Below are 16,477 nucleotides of genomic sequence, written 5' to 3'. Positions count from 1 at the left end.
CTGTTTCTTTGGCTGTTTCCGTTTCCGCCTGGCCAACTCCACATATTTCGAGTCCAACTTCGATGGCAAATGCTAAGTAGTTTCGCTTTTAGTGCAAAATACTTGCCACCTCTGGCCCACTTTTCCCCCAGTTCTTTTTCTGTTTTCCTTTTTTTTTTTTTTGCTTGTTGTTGCCACTTCACATCTCTTTGACTTTGATAGTTGCCACACTTGAGGGGAGGGCTGAAAAGGTTTTATTTTGTTTTGGCCTGTGTGTGTGTGTGTGCTGGCAATTTCCTCAAGAGGATTCTCGTTGGGAAAGCCTGGCTTTCCCTGTCTCCCCCTTAAATTGATGTATGTACTACTGTCCTAATCAATGGAATTGCTGGCAATCCGCTTGATGCGGGTGCTCGTCAAAGGCATAACCATGCCCCCCACACCCAATTAATACACCCGGAATGTAAAGTCAACCTAGGAGATGCCTGTATGTTGACCCTCCTTCTGCCCCACATCCGAGATCTCTCATTGCTAGCACCATCTGGGAGTCAATGTTGAACTTGAAGTTGCAACCTTGCAACCTTTCTATCGAAAGAAATGATTTTACTATCTAGTATTCATGTTTTTTTTTTGGATATTTAAGGCTGTAAATATTATTTTATTATGATAGCTTTATTTACCCCAAAAGAGTCAAGTTGAATTGAATTTGAATCACCAATAAATTTGTATTAAAATCAGTTTTATAAATATTGATTTTTTATCAACAAATTTCAGTATTTTTCCCATAACTAAGCCAATCTTGGTCCAAATGTGGAATGCAATACCTCGTTGAGCTTGTTTTCTAATTCGTAAACAATTTGTATTCAAAGCTGAATATGTAAAATTTTTGCCATTTTTCGAAAATTTGGATTATGGTACCCCTTACCAAAAATTCTATTTTTGAGTTCTCCAAACTCGAAAGCTTTTTGCTCATAACTTGGCCAATAATGGTCCAAATATGGAATGTAATACCTCGTTGAGCTTGTTTTCGTACCCTTATCAAAACTGCATTCACAGTTTGAAATGTCAAATTTGGGACATTTTTCGAAAAATTTTATGATTATCGAAAAAGCTAAATTGGATTATCCCGATTTACCACCCTTAAAAATAACTGTCTTATTATATTGTATAATAATGATTTACTAACTTCTTACCGTAATATATAATAATATATTTCCCGGTCTAAATAAACCTTTTTCCCTAATGCTAATGCAGTCAATTTGGGCCAATTAAGGCTAACAATTGCAGAGGAAAGTTATTGTGTACTCTGGCTGGCTGGCTACTCATTCACGCCTTCCATCCCCAGTTCCCAGTGCCCTGGTGTTGCCCCCGTCTTCATCCTCTACAGCTCTCCAATCCTCTGTGAAGTCAATTGGTTCGCCACCACAACATTAATGTGGCCCCTGTTCCAGAGGAGCCGCCGCTTCCCCTCACGACTTGGGCTTAAGTAAATATTTGGCCTACGTGCCCATTACGTGATTTTCCGATAGTCTCCCATCGATAAAGACGACGACGACGACGACAACAACGAAGACGACGAGGAGGAGGTTGTCGGGGTAGATGAGAATGCTGATGGTGCTGAATGGTGATTGGTGATGGTGATTGGTGATTGGTGATGGGAAGGTGCACTTGAGATGGGATGCAAAGGCTGCCACACCACTCGAGTGGTAAATGCAGAACGGAAACCTCTGGGCGGCATGCCTCGATGCCAACGAACTGGTGTGTGTGTGGTGTGTGTGATCCAAGATTTGTCTAAATCTTCCGATGAAATTTGTCCCTTTTCGGTTCGTTTGTTTTCAAAATCCCCTAACAATTGGGCAGATCGATGGGAACTAAATGGTTTTTGGGCAACATGTGGAAATGGTAGAGAAAATGGTAGGGAAATTCGAGGGGGTGTAGAATGTAAATTGAGACGTGTGAGGAAGATCGTTAATAGGTAATTGCTTAATAATCATTTAAAGTTTCTACTTTAACTAGAAGTTTTTAAATATTATAAGTTGAAAAATGTTAAGAAATTCAGAAACTAAAATCATAAAGAAAAACCTTCTCAAGATCAAACAAGAAACCAAATTGAATTCCTTGTAAAATTTTCTCTTGACTTTTCTTTTCTTTTCTTCTTCCATTTTTCCTGAATTACTTCCTTCATTTTCCATTCATCTGCATTGTAATTTTCTAATTGGTTGGTTTAATGTTTCCCAGCGAATGAAAATGCCTATTTAATATTCTGTCAAGAGCAGAGCTTTTCCTGTGCAGTGAAAACTGCAAATAATTTTGTTATTTTGGGGGCAAAAGCGAGGGCAAAAGCAAAAATAATAATAATAATAATAATAATACATCTGCATGCCACGTTTTTTTTTTGCTGTTCATTAACTCGGGAGGAGGACAGGGCAGGCAGTCACCGAGTCAAGAGCTCTGGCAACAAGGATGTGTTTCTGTCTGTCCTGCCATGTCCTATCCTCCACTGACTCCTGTCCTGGCCAAAAAACATCGCTTATATACGAGTATATATATATATAGAAAACTTTATGCTTCGTTAAAAATGATGTACAAATCAAATGCCAGAAGCAATTTCCCAGCAACAATTACAGCCAAAACACCAGCAGCCAGAGCAGCCTCGCCAAACCACAACAATGCGGGGCCAAGATGGGCAAGGGAATGTCTGGTTATACAAGAAGAAATAGTTGGTAGTTCCCCAAAGATGTATTAAGTAGGAAATACAAAGAGTGTGGAAGACGAAAATATATCTCTTTGGCTTTGATTTTCTAACTTAAATCGTCTTAGAAACTTTTAAGTTGCTTAAAGGGGACTGTGTATATTTATTTACCAACTTATTTCTGGTTAAAATACAAAATTTCTCCCTGTGTAAAACTCAATCCGGGGTCTAAGGGATGTGTGTTGTGGCGGACAGGCCAAAAGCTTGCGAAGGGCAATGAGCAAAAATAAATAAATCATTTAAATGAAAAAAAAATGAAGAGAAAATATACACAGCCATGTATGAGGATGCTGGGAAAGAAGGGGTCTACTACGGTTGGCCCACCCATAAGGCTCATTAGAAATACATAGAAGCAACCACAGCAACAACAACAACAACGGGAAACCGAGAAATAACAAATATTCCAGCTGAAAATTACAAAGTTGTAAGCCGAGCTATACTTTTTGGAGGAAAATTAATTGAAAATTTCAACAAATTTATGCGAAAGGATTGAGGGAAAATGTTGGGCGGTTAATTGAGGTCTAACTATGAAAATTAGATGGAAAACTAAATTTATTATATGTAACTATATGAAAATATTTATTCAGTGGATTTAAAAGTTTTTTTAGATAGATTTGTAGACTTTTTTTCATCAAAAATCCATCTATTTTTATGGCTTTTTAGGCAAATTAAAAAGTATGTTTACCTTTTCATCAAAGACATTAAAAAATCCTAACTAAAACCACTACTTAGTAAACACCTGACCTGATTTATCCATCACATAGTTTTTCCCAACACAACACACACCTTTCATTTTCCCAATCTATGCAAAATACTTAAAAGGAAACAGCTCAGAGTTACCCGAAAAATCATCGCGATTGTGGGACAAATTTTTGGCAAAGCAGGCACAATACGCGTTTGTGCCACGCCCACAAAAATGAAAGGCGTTGACCAGAGGCATCATCGCCACCGTCATCGTCATCATTATGATCATCAGTGGCCTCATCTGGAGCAGCTTACTCCCAGAGCTCTATAATGATCGTAATGATCAGGTGCTGACCATTTACATTTCGCCCGACCAAGTGCCAGGCGGCGTCATAATTACATGTTCCGCACTTTTTGGTGCACAGAGAGAAAATGTTTGGGCTTATATATGATGTTTAATATTGATAGAAATAAAACTTCTTAAGATAAAATAAAGACTACGTTGCAGGGAGTATAAATTCAGTAAGATTTTCGAATTTTAAAACTGATTTAAAATGAAAATTACAAGTGATGATGATCACTAATCACTAATATGATCTACTCTTATGATAACACCACTTTAATTAGTACCAAATATTTCTCTGAGTGTCTTTTGACTTGAGCCTGATCCAAAGCGGCTCAGTTTTCCGACTGCTGGAGCTTCGGGCGGAGTGAAATCGACCGAAAGTTTTCTTTAATAGGAAAAAGCAAGCCAAATCTCGCAGCGGTTTCCTAGTCGAGGAATCAAATGAAATTTAAATTCCATTAAGGCCAGGCCTTGGAATTAGCCAAATGGACCCAAATCAACAACAACAAAAAGGGGCAAGCGGCAAGCGGCAAGCGGCAAGGGGCAAGGGTAAATACCAAGCAGGTCAGCAATCAGCAATGAGGAAAAGAAAAGGAGTCTTGGGGATGGGACACACACACACACACACATGTGGATGTGCGGGACGGCATAAATATTTACAAACAATGACGACGGAAAGCCAAAAGTGGCGGCAGAAACAAATCTGTTATAAATAAAACATAACGAAAAAGATTTCCAACTTCGGGCAAAAAATCCACTTGAAAACCCAGACCCAAACTGGGATTCCATCCTCGGGAAACCAAGAAATAGGAGCCCAAAAAAGACCAAGAAAATATATGTATACATATATATTATATATATATAATATATGTCAAAAACAATAAATCAAAACGAGAAAGGAAGTGCACGAAAAGAAATTAATGGCTATTTAATGATTCGCCTTTCAAAAACACTCATTTTTGGTTTTTTGGCTGGAAGAAGTCCTAGAAATATGCATGAGTTAAGGAGACTTTTTATATGCTTAAGCATAACTAACATATATGGAAATTTAAGACTCTTTATCCTACTTAAATTCCACCATTTAAAAATAAAAGCAAAAGTTTAGCTATTTTTTTCAGTGTTCTTGGGAGATGCTTCCATCGCAGACCATTCGAACGGAAGCCCTGTCCCAGAGACCGGTGAAGATTTCTACCGGCACGTTCCCTTTCGGCGGGCGGCGCACTTAAGACCCTCTGTTTTTCTTCTTTTTTTACAAATCACTGGTTGAGGCATGCCACTGGGCAAGCTCCGAGCATTAAAAATCGCTTTTTCAGGAAGAAGAGCTCCAGAAAAAAAAGTAAGACAGAAAGAACTGTTGCGCAGGCGTCGCAGTGTCTTCTTCGCCAACTGAATCAGACTTATTCAACATATTTATGTATATATATATATGTATATATAGTATCCTCTATCTGCGATTAGCATTTGTGAATGAGTGGAATTTAGAAACGGAATCATGACAGCGGAAGTTTTGGGAACGGAGTCTTTGTTGTGAGGAAGGTGCGACCTGAAATCGAGTAAGGTAAGTTTCTTTTTTGACAGATTTCGTGTGCGAAATATTTTACGAGGGGAGAGCCTACAAAATTGAATTAATAAATGAGGGTAAACATTTTTTATTATATTTTTTCTATATATATTTATATTTTTAATCGATATTAAGAATTTAATTTCGCTATTACAAATTCTTTTAGATATTTTTGAATAAAAACAAAGAAAATCCGTAGGTCTATGATTGATTATATAAAAATTCAAACTAGTTCCAATGAGAGATATACATATACATATCTTAATTAATTTATATTTTTTACTTAAATTTCTCATAGATGGTACTGAAAAAAGGGAACTTGGATTACCAAATATATAAAATTATAATAGATATAGAACATATGCACATAGTAAATAAAAATACACATTTCATATAATTGAAATGAGTAGATAAAGTATCTCGAAGATTAAGAGTTCAAAGATCGCGTATTTTTGACATATTTGTTGAGTCCCTTATCAACATCGTCCAGACACATTGAAAATCGAAGCAACATGAGCATGAGCCACTCAATAAAGAGAGCTAGCAACAAATGTTGCTGGGAGCGTTAGCAGCATGAACAGCATCCAGCAACATTGGCTTAAGAACGCACCTCTTAGTTTGGCTACATTAATTATTTCATATTTTCATTTCCAAAAAGATTTAACTAATTGTAATTGACGAAGATGATCATAACTAGAAAATAATAAAATTATTACCTTAAAAACGGGTTTAAAAAATACTATGATACATTTCTTTAATAAGTGTAATGAATTAAAGTGTTTTTTTTAAGTTTGGAAACAACATAGCCCTATTGTAATAGTAGAACCGACTTAACTTTTTAAAATATTAATCAACTTAATTCTGTTTTCATACCTAAAATATTTGGTAGCTTTATAGTTTATAATTTACACACAAAAAAGCGTAAATTTCCTTTGATTTTAAATGTAATAAATTTTTATTAAAAAAATGTTCCTATTTGCATTCTTTAAAAATGAATTTAACTAATATTAACTTAGTTTGGTGACATTTACTCTGCATCCAATGTTTGCTTAGCAACAAATGTTCCCAAGCGGCAGCATCAACATCTTTTGACGGCTCTCTCTTTAATACCAGTTATACGCTGAGTGAAAGGGTATATTGCTTTCGTTGAAAAGTACACAACAGATAGAAGGAAGCATTTTCGATATAAATTCCTGATCAGGATCACTTGTCGAGCTTCTTATCACTTTCTGTGCCTTCCAAATTATTTTTCCTATTTTTTTTTTTAAATCAGAATATATTAATTTTGTTAACACCCATTAAACTACCAAATGATCGCGTTTGTAAAAATGAAACATTATCATTATTCATTATATTAAAACATACACAGTCATCTGCTGTAAGCCTATTTACTTTACAAGCAATGCACAGAGTAATGAGTATCTTAAAGTCGGTTCACTCGACCATAACGTTTCATCTTGCTTGGATGTTGAAACCAAAGCAAAGCAAAGCAAAAGCAAACAGTTTCGACCGAGCGTTTGCCAGGTGAACAACATTGAGCGGCGCTAGCGAGCGATTTCGAAGCGATTCCGAGGCGATTTCGAGGCGGTACGAAATCGAAATCGAAACCAAACCGAAGTGCGCGTCGGGCATTCGTAGTTGAATATTTTTTTTCAGTTATTCAGTTCTTCGAGTGCGAGTGCGAGACAGAGAGAGAGAGAGAGTGTGAGAGCAAGAGTGGGTGTGGGGGTGACAAAGAAGGAGCACCAGCCTCCGTGTTAAGGAGGTGATATATGCACACACATACATACATATTGCGCCAGGACGACGAGAGAATCGAAACGAATCGAAACGAAACGAAAGGAAACGAGAGGAAACCGAGACTCACTAGAAACACAGGACCTTTTTTGGGGGCAATTGGCGCGAGGACATCGTCGCGGCAAACAGAAACACGCTGGCCGTTGACCGAGTGGCAACGCAGCCCGGAAAATCGGTTTTTGCCAATTGGATCGTAGAATTCGAAATTCTAAGAACAAGAATAAATCAAAAAAGAAAAAAAATAACTAAAACCAAAAGAGAGTACTATATATCGTATCGGTGACTATATAAAAACTGAGATTTTCGGCAGCTGTTGCATGCCGTTGCGGCAGACTCAGTGACGCCGCGTTTTGCCGTCGTCGCGTCTCGTTATATTTTTTTTTTGTTGATTGTTTGTTTGGTGACCCCGACGCGAAATTGATCCTCGCGTGTGTGTGAGTGACTGAGACAGCTAGTATATATATCTATCAAATATATCCCATTACTAAGAAAACAGATCAAGTATTAACAAAACAAAAAAAACAGTGATTGCGGGATTGTGAGTCCCCCGGAACGAGGTATTTCGCATTCGAGCCAATGTACGTAAAATGCCGCTGGGATCCTATAAGCTTTGATTATTTCAATATCTATAAAGTGATAAAATATTGACTTAGGGAGTTTTAAAGACCGTTAAATTATAATCTTTAAAGTGCCAGATTTCTGTTTTTAATTGGTATATTAACTGGTAGTTTTCCCGGGAAATAAATTAAATTAAAATTTATTCAGAGTAATAGTAAATAAAACTTTAAGTAATGTGTAAAAAGAAATAGTGTTACTGTTTGTGGAAGTTTTACTGTCCAATAACTTAACGATGTTAGTTAAATTTTTATAGTTTTTACAAGTGAAAAGTGAAGTGAATTAGTTAGTCAATTTAACGATTATATTATTGCTATTTAAAATTTAATTGGTGTGGTTAAATAGGAAGTCTGATTATTAATATTTAATATAAATACGTAAATGGATAAGTTAAAGGAAATTAATCTGTCTAAAGTTTTTTAGATTTTGCACTTTCTAAACTAAACGTGCTAGCTATTAGATTATTTTTTAAAATTAAAAAGTATTCTTTAGAAAAATTCATATCAGAAGCTTATAGGATATTCCTCAATAGTCGCCAACCTCGACTATATAGTTATATTCACTTCCAATTTAGGGTCAGAGCGACAGGAACAATGATGGGCCTGCTCCTGCCTTTAATCCTGGCACTGGCCATCGGATCCTCGGCAGCCGGCATCTCGGCCAATGATCCCTGCTACTTCGAGGGCAAACCGCGCAAATGTCTCCCCAGTTTTGTGAACGCCGCCTACGGGAATCCTGTCCAGGCATCGAGTGTTTGTGGTGCCCAACAACCAGAGCGATATTGTGAATTATTGCGCGATGGAAATGCCGGCGAATGTCGTCCGTGTGAACAGCAACGATATGGTCCGGCGGCTCTAACCGATCTGAATAATCCGAGTAATGTCACCTGCTGGCGTTCGGGTGCGGTTAATGTGCCGCATGATCCGGATACGGCGCCACCGGATAATGTTACTTTAACCCTATCGCTGGGCAAGAAATACGAGCTGACCTATATATCGCTATCGTTTTGTCCACGCTCACCGCGTCCCGATTCTCTGGCCATATTCAAGAGTTCCGACTTTGGCCAGACTTGGCAGCCCTTCCAGTTCTATAGCTCCCAGTGCCAGAAGTTCTATGGACGACCAGATCGGGCTAAGATCTCCAAGTTTAATGAGCAGGAGGCGCGTTGCATTAATTCCCAACATGATACCGGTGGAGCAGCCCAGCGATTTGCTTTCAATACGCTAGAGGGTCGACCATCGGCCAATGATCTCGACTCCTCGTTGGTTCTCCAGGATTGGGTAACGGCCACGGATATAAGAGTGGTCTTCCATCGTTTGGAATTGCCGCCGCAGCTGCTGAAGGTGAAGAATGCCAATGCGTTTAGTGATGAAATGGGCGGAAGTCGGGAGGACGATGAGGATGATGATGCTGATATGGAATTGGATGGGGATCAGGATGAATATGATTACAATCTGCAGGATAACGACAGTGCCGATGCCGGTTACGATGAGTACGAGGAGCCCAAGAAGCATTTGGAACTGGATGACGATCATCTGGCATTGGATTATGCCAGTGATGGTGAATCCGTTGTCAAGCGGCAGGGAAAACACAAGGGCAATGTCTATGAGAAGCATTATCAGAGCAAACTGGCAGTCACCACGCCACCACAACAGTCATCCAAGGCCACGCCACCGGGTAAGATAACGCCCACGAGCACAGCTGCCCCCGGTGGAGGTGCCGCCTCTGTGACCTTACCGATTTCTCAGCACTATGCCGTCTCGGATTTTGCCGTCGGCGGGCGATGCAAGTGCAATGGTCATGCCTCAGAGTGTGTGGCCACTGTTAGTTCGGGATCAGGTACAGGATCGGGCATTTCGGAATCGGATGATGGACAGGATGAGGATACACCTTCGGCCACCTCGCTGGCCCAGCACTTTGGACGCAGCACTCAGATAAGCGCCAAATTGACCATGACCTGCGCCTGCAAACATAATACCGCCGGACCCGAGTGCGAACGCTGCAAGCCCTTCTACTTCGACCGTCCCTGGGGCAGGGCCACCGATAACGATGCCAACGAATGCAAAAGTGAGTACTTATCTTTGTAGATATTACATTAGATATTTATATTAACAGGGTTATTAGATTATAACCCTTTGATATTTTTAATTACAAAAGTTTTAGTACATTAAAGGGTCTTAATCTAGGACGTTACATCTTTTAATATGATAATCTAACTTAGTTTCTGTACCTTTTAACTAATCAGTTAGTCAAGGCCTTTACTTTGTGGGCTTCCCTGTAAGGGTAAAACAGATGCAGCCAAGAGTTAGTACTTAGGGCCTCAAAGTGCACCTCTAAAAGCCCTTGAAAATTTCAAAATGTTCTTTATAGTGTCCTTGCATTTTTAGTGCAAGAAAAATAATATCTAAAATAAACTATAAATGTCTTCTAGGCTATATATCTTTTTTAAGGATAACCAAATAATGTATTCTGCTTAAATTTTTAAAACTAAGCTTGTAACATAAATAGCATAAATAATTAAGCGATAAATATCAATGCTCATGCATTTTCTACAACTCATAGATAGGAAGTTTTATCTAACTTATGTACTATATATAGTTTAAATTAATCTTAAAAAGTCTTCAGATAATATTGAAAATGTAGAAGTGAGATTGTGTTATCTTAAACCGCCTAAAAATACTTAGTAGATATTTTGTTCTGTCAAAAGATTGAACAGCGAAGTAAAAGGAAAACGTTTTTAAGATATATTTTCAGAATCTATAATTGAGATCTGAACTTTTAGGAATAGTATAAAAGACCGAAATAGTTTTAACTACTACCAAGCAGAGAAGAGAAGAAAAACTATATAGTTTTTAGATATTTTCTTACAAACATGACACTTTCTATCAATCCTTAGTCTGACTTTCCTTATAAATACGACACTTTTCATGAATCTTGAGCACTCGTCGAATCATAAAGCAAGTGCGATTTGAATGGCAAGCATATTTAAATTGAACTTAAATTGCTGGGCCCTGTTCCACTGCCATTGATATTGATCATTCCATCTGGCCTCGGTCAAGAGCAGAGGTCTTTTCATGGTCACTCACATTGGACAGTGCAATTGAGTGCATTTGCTGGATGGCAGAAAAGTTGAAGGAGTTGAGGATTGGAAATGGGGGGATTGGTGATTGTGGACTATGGATTCGAGTGGCGTTTTCAATTGCGAACATTGTGTGATTGTGATTGTGATTGTGCCCTCCGCGTCCTTTCATCACCCCCAATCCCAGTTGCCTTGCATTTGAGTACTTTAGCCCTGCACTGGCGGCAATCGCCATCGATGCCATCCCTACTACCATCGCCTCCAAATTGCCATCAACATTCTTCTCTTTGCATTTTTGGTGTTTTATTCGAGACTCGGAATGGTGCAGTTGAATGCCTTGTCTCGAGATGATTGTCTGCACATCCACTGCCAGTTGGCACTCGGAATGTGAACTCCGCAAGTGATACTCCCCCTCTACACCATATCAGGATTTTTATCAGCTATGCCCATTTATGCCATCCACCCATAGACCAACATCATCATCATCATCAGCTTCAACATCAACATCATTCACACTACTTTTCTATATCGTCTTACCTTTGCCAGCCACGCCCACTATCCGCCTACGCAGAGGGGCCATAAATTACTAACGATTAACTTGTTGTAGACCATTGACGACGACGTTGTTGTCCTCATCCAGAATTAATCAAAAGCTAAAACCAAGAGGGCCAAGAGGGCAGTCAACTGCCCAGGAAGAAAAAAAAAAAGGGTGGATATGGAGAGATTGGCTGAAGGAAGGGGGTCAGAGGTTAGCTTAAAGACTCAACGGAACGTCGGTCGGCACTAATTTATGGCTTATGGCAAAAAAAAGAGAAGAAAATCCCATGACAATTGCCAATGGAAATGGCCAACGAGTTGGGAGGCAAAAAAGGATTAGCCTGAATGGGGAGGGAAAATAGTAAAGAATTAATGGGTATTAGCAATTTACTAGTTAGTAGAGTTTAAAGTGCATTAAATTTCATTCAACTTAAGATGAAATAAACCCTCAATTATTTTCTATAAACTTGCAATTGAAATATTTAAATTAGATTCAAGTGCTGAGCACTCTAGTCCGGGATTGCCCTCGAAAGTCGGTAAATCTCCGTAAACAAAGAGCCCCCCAGATCCTGGCCGAAACATTTCCCTAAACTCTTTAACCCATGGCCAACGGCCCTTAATCGACCTTGAAGCTTACTAAGCCAAATAAGCCGAAAGTTGTCCGTCGACTTCCGTGCGTTTCCATCAGCTTTTCCATCCATCCAACCATCCATCCATCCATTTATCCAGGCCGCGAGGAGGGGAGAAAAATTAATTTTCTATGGCTTAAATTTGAATTAGTCTCCGCCGGAATCCCCCAGTCCGGACTTCATTACAAATGCAACGAAATAAACAGCGCGGGGCGGCGGGAGGATGGGAGGACAGGGATTGGGTTGCTGGAAAGATGGAGCGCGCTCGGAAAGTGATAAAAAATATTTATGTCTGGGCCAAAATTCCAGCCGCCGGCTGTCCTTGTCTCCTCCCTCCTGTCCCATTTCCCTACCACAACCATCTGTCTAGCTCGCCATTCCTCTCCGGCACTTGCAATCTCCTCCAGCTGACCACTATAAGAATACTAGAGAATCAGCAGAGTCCCAAAAAAATCAAAAAAAGATTTACAAGCAGCAAAGCAAAAGCAAAAACAAAAACTGTAAAACAATACAACAAGAAGGCAGTTTTGCATTAACACAACGAATTTTTAAATACCTCACACTTAAGTTGTAATTTTTATAAAAATCAAAAGATATCTTATACATATACATATATAAATCAACTATCTCTTCCAACATAATGTTTTGAATATCAGATATAATTATATTCAAATACATATTAAAACTGATATATCATAAATTGCTAATAATTGTAGGGTATACTTTGTAAAGGGAGCCAAGGCGTGTACCCAAATAACGGAGCTAGCGAAAAGAGTAAATATTGAAAAGGATAATACAAACATGTCTCTACCTGCTGGCGTGTGGCTTATCTCGCGGTCCCACTTCCACTTTCAGTTCCAATTCTTATTCCACTTCCACTGGATCCCCACCTAAAACGTTTTATTCCGTTTTGCTTTATTCGTTGGCGATTTGTCTCGATTGCGTTTGCCTAAAAATTGCTCTCATTCACCGGTTCACCCGGTATTTTAACTGTGCACAGTGGTTCGAAATAGATTTTTATTTACTTTTTTCAAAATATGAAAAAGTTACTGCCTGGAACAGTTTTAAGAACTGAATTGTATAAATTTATAAATTGTGAAAATCTTTCTTATGGTGAACATCTGAATATGTAATTAACTACCTTTGACCAACTGTGCATTTGAATCGCCTCATTGGCTCTCCGCTCGCGGGTCTCTGGGGTCGAGTGAAGCGCATCTAATGCGAGACATCTGTTAATTTTTTGGCAGGCTGCAATCGCAGGGAATACGGTAAATCGTGGGCGGGGGAAACCAACAAGCCAAGGGGCATCATCGATGGCTGTGTTGTCCCCTGCCCATTTGAACTGGACCTAAAGGACTCACACTCTCCCTCTATATCTTTCTCTTTCTATTTCTCATTGAGATGCTGTTGCTGCCTTTGTTTATTACATTTATTTGTGTGTGATTTTCATATGTTTACTATTCCCCCTTCGGGGGTGAGCGGTGTGCGTCCTTTAAATGGTGAGGGTGGTTGTGAATGAATGTTCCCTTTTTCCGAGGGCTGTTCGGTATGTTCGGGGCGCGACTAATTCGTTGCGTTTACATTTGCAAATTCCGCCTGGTAATCCCGGCAGCTGTGCGCATTTAACGTGTCCGGGGAGAGGTGTAAACGGAGCCACGAGCTTACTTCAATCCCCGGCACCCACAACTGACTTGCAACAAATTGCCCCAGCTTAAGTTGCAGTGGCATTTCTTGCACTCAAAGAAATTAAAAGTTATTACAATTGAAAGTAAAATAAAAAAGTTAAGTTAAGCTAATTGTTTACCTAATTTATCTTTGATTACTTTGAGGCAAGTTAAAGTGAGTTAAAAATAAGATATTAGGGTAGTAAGATATTTCTTCCAGTGTAGACTGAAACTGTTGGAGAAACAGTAGCAGTAACAGCAATAGTAAGAGTTACCTAGCGGTTGGCAGTTAAGTTGTTGCACATATGCAACATGGAGGAGATTCTGGATGCCGGATTCTGGGCCATTCTGGACGAGGTGGTTGGCAAACCGAAAGCAAAATGCAACATTTTATTGCATAACCGCAACACTGTGGCTCTCTGCCACACCTCCTCTACCCTTTTTATGGGCGAAATGGGCGTGGCGTGTCAATGTGATAAAATGCTGGCAGCTTACAGTTTGCTTGTTGTTGCGATTGCTTTGCTTTTTTGCCTCGTGGCTTTATTTTATTTTATTTTATTTTTTTCCCCCGACTGACGGGATGGATGATGCCTTAAAGTTTGTGGCAGGGAAAAAATGTGTGTTTGTTATTTAAAAAAGAGCCGTGAAAATGCAAAAAAAAAAAAAGAAAAAGGACAGAAAGAAAAAGAAAAACTAGAGGAACATGGAAATGCATAATGAGTGTCCTTTGTGTAATGGAAGGACTCGCACAGACTGTACTTCATTTGCATGCAGCACAACGGGTTATATTATATGGATGTGATTTGCTGAATGGCCGGAATTTAAAAAATTCCCTCTGGGCATCCTAATAAGGCTGAATTACACTCTTTGTTTGGCATGTGAAAATGCTTTTGAGCTTTTCATTATATGAATGAATAAAACTATAAGGGAGATACGATGTATGTGATGAAGTGGAATATCCCTCAGAGGAATGGAATTTAGTGGAGAAAAGGGACTATCTATTCAAAGTATTTAAAGAGTCTTGTGTAAATTAATCTTATCTTTTGGGAGTAACTCTTAAGTTTTACAGAAATTATAGAAAAACATTTTAAGCTGCCTCCCTGAACCTATTTTAAAGTATTTTGGTAGACTTTTGGGATTGGTAAGGTAAAAGTACAGAAATATTTATGAATTTGAGTGGTAGACCATTCTAATTACAGAGAAAACGTGTAGTTTTCCCGCTGATACAACTGTACTTCTGCTTATCCCTGTGGAATACCCGCATATCCTTGCACTTCCAGTTCCCATTTGAGTTTTAACACCCTACCTCCCCCCACTACCATTCTAACTAACCAACTGTCCAACCATATCCGGACTAATGGCTAACGCCAGCACTCTAATTCCTTCTCGCAGAGCGCCCAGTGTTTGATTCATCACTTTTACTTCTATTTAATTGCTCCCCCGAGCATTCCTCGCCAAGATTGCCGCTGCCAACACATCGCCCGGCCTCCTCCGCCACCTTCAACACCCTTCTTAAATTGCATTCCACACTGATGGTGCCGCTGCCGCTGCTGCTGCTGCTGTATCGTTGCCCCTTCGCTCTTAACCGAAAAACAACGATAAGTTGATGACTTTTTGGCTTTTTGCTGGCAACTTGAAACCTTTCAACTACACAAACTGTGAGCCACCTCGAATTCGGGAGTTCGGATACGGATTGGGATTGAGATTGGGTACGGGTTCGGGTTTGGGCGTGAGGATTCCCCTCAGTCTCAGTTACTCGATTTCCCCTGGAAGCCATCAACGCCACATTCCACCGTCTGTTCCTTCTTCTTCTCATGCTGATGCTGCTACTGCTGCTGCCGCTGCTTCTGCCACTGTTTGTTGCATATTTTCTGTTTCTGACTTTTTCTCAAGCAATTACTTTTTAATTTGCGCAAGCATTTGGCGCCGGCTAAAAAAAAACAACAGCAACAACAATGCACCGCGTCGGTAGTTGCCACGCCCCCTTAAAAGCCGCCTTCAACTTTAGCTACTATATATATATAGTATACAGCTTCTTGTCTTACGTTTAACTTTGGTTGTGTTCTTTTCTTTCGGCGTTTTGCAGAAAATTGCGGCTTTTCCACTGAGGAAAAAAGGGATTTTGACTAAAATAGGCTTAATATTTAAATCTATATAATTTCTTAAATGATTTCTAATAAAGATTTCCCAAAAGGCTCATTAACTATCTGTTAGTTTTCGAATTTCATAATAAAACTTTGTTCAGACCTTTCCATACTTTTCTCTATCATAAAAAAACACTTTTTTGGCTTTAAATCTTTTGTTCTTTTGTTAAAAAAAACATTTCACAAAAGCAGTCAAAATCAGATTAAGTTTCAATAGCAAGTCTGCATATAGAACTAGTTTTTCTAGCATTTAAACCAATTTATAGCAAAACCAAACATAGATATATCTGAAATGGCAAGTTATTTCTGGAATCTTGAATCCAGATTTGATTTAAACTGCCTTTTTTGGGGAAACTCACTAGCTAGCTTGTTTTCTTTAACTGCAAGCGGCTTAAGTTAAGGCTATAAACCCACCTCCCACGCGAAACCATTCTTCGTTCTTTGGGCTCCCATATGGAGGTGGAATTAAGAATTTGGAAGTGGATGTGATTGACCGACCGACCTCACTCCCCGTTGCCGTCGCATCAAGTCATATTTTTTATGAGATTTTGTTGGTCAGAAACAGCAGCTGTTGCAGCTGCTTTTTGGCTATATATTTTTTCCTGCGGTTAAGACCGAAGAGAGACCGAAATTCTTATCCTATCAACCATCATCATCATCATCATCCGCTGCTCTGGGCCAGCACTTCAAAGA

At 39.2% G+C, this 16,477-nt stretch overlaps 1 protein-coding gene across 1 annotated transcript in view; it reads left to right on the top strand.

The window, feature by feature from the left end:
- Positions 1-6,817: 6,817 nt before the first annotated feature.
- Positions 6,818-16,477, top strand: part of LOC108102963 (netrin-B) — a 65,266-nt gene continuing 55,606 nt past the window's right edge. Inside the window, exons 1-2 of the mRNA XM_017208261.2 lie at positions 6,818-7,694; positions 8,306-9,798. Coding sequence (XP_017063750.1) covers positions 7,693-7,694; positions 8,306-9,798 — 1,495 coding nt within the window. The 5' untranslated portion in view covers positions 6,818-7,692. The remainder of the gene's footprint in view (positions 7,695-8,305; positions 9,799-16,477) is intronic.

The sequence above is a fragment of the Drosophila eugracilis genome, unplaced genomic scaffold (assembly GCF_018153835.1).
Source record: "Drosophila eugracilis isolate 14026-0451.02 unplaced genomic scaffold, ASM1815383v1 contig_124, whole genome shotgun sequence".
Taxonomy (NCBI): domain Eukaryota; kingdom Metazoa; phylum Arthropoda; class Insecta; order Diptera; family Drosophilidae; genus Drosophila; species Drosophila eugracilis.
Note: the sequence above shows the minus strand (reverse complement) of the source record. Positions and strands in the feature narration are given on the sequence as shown.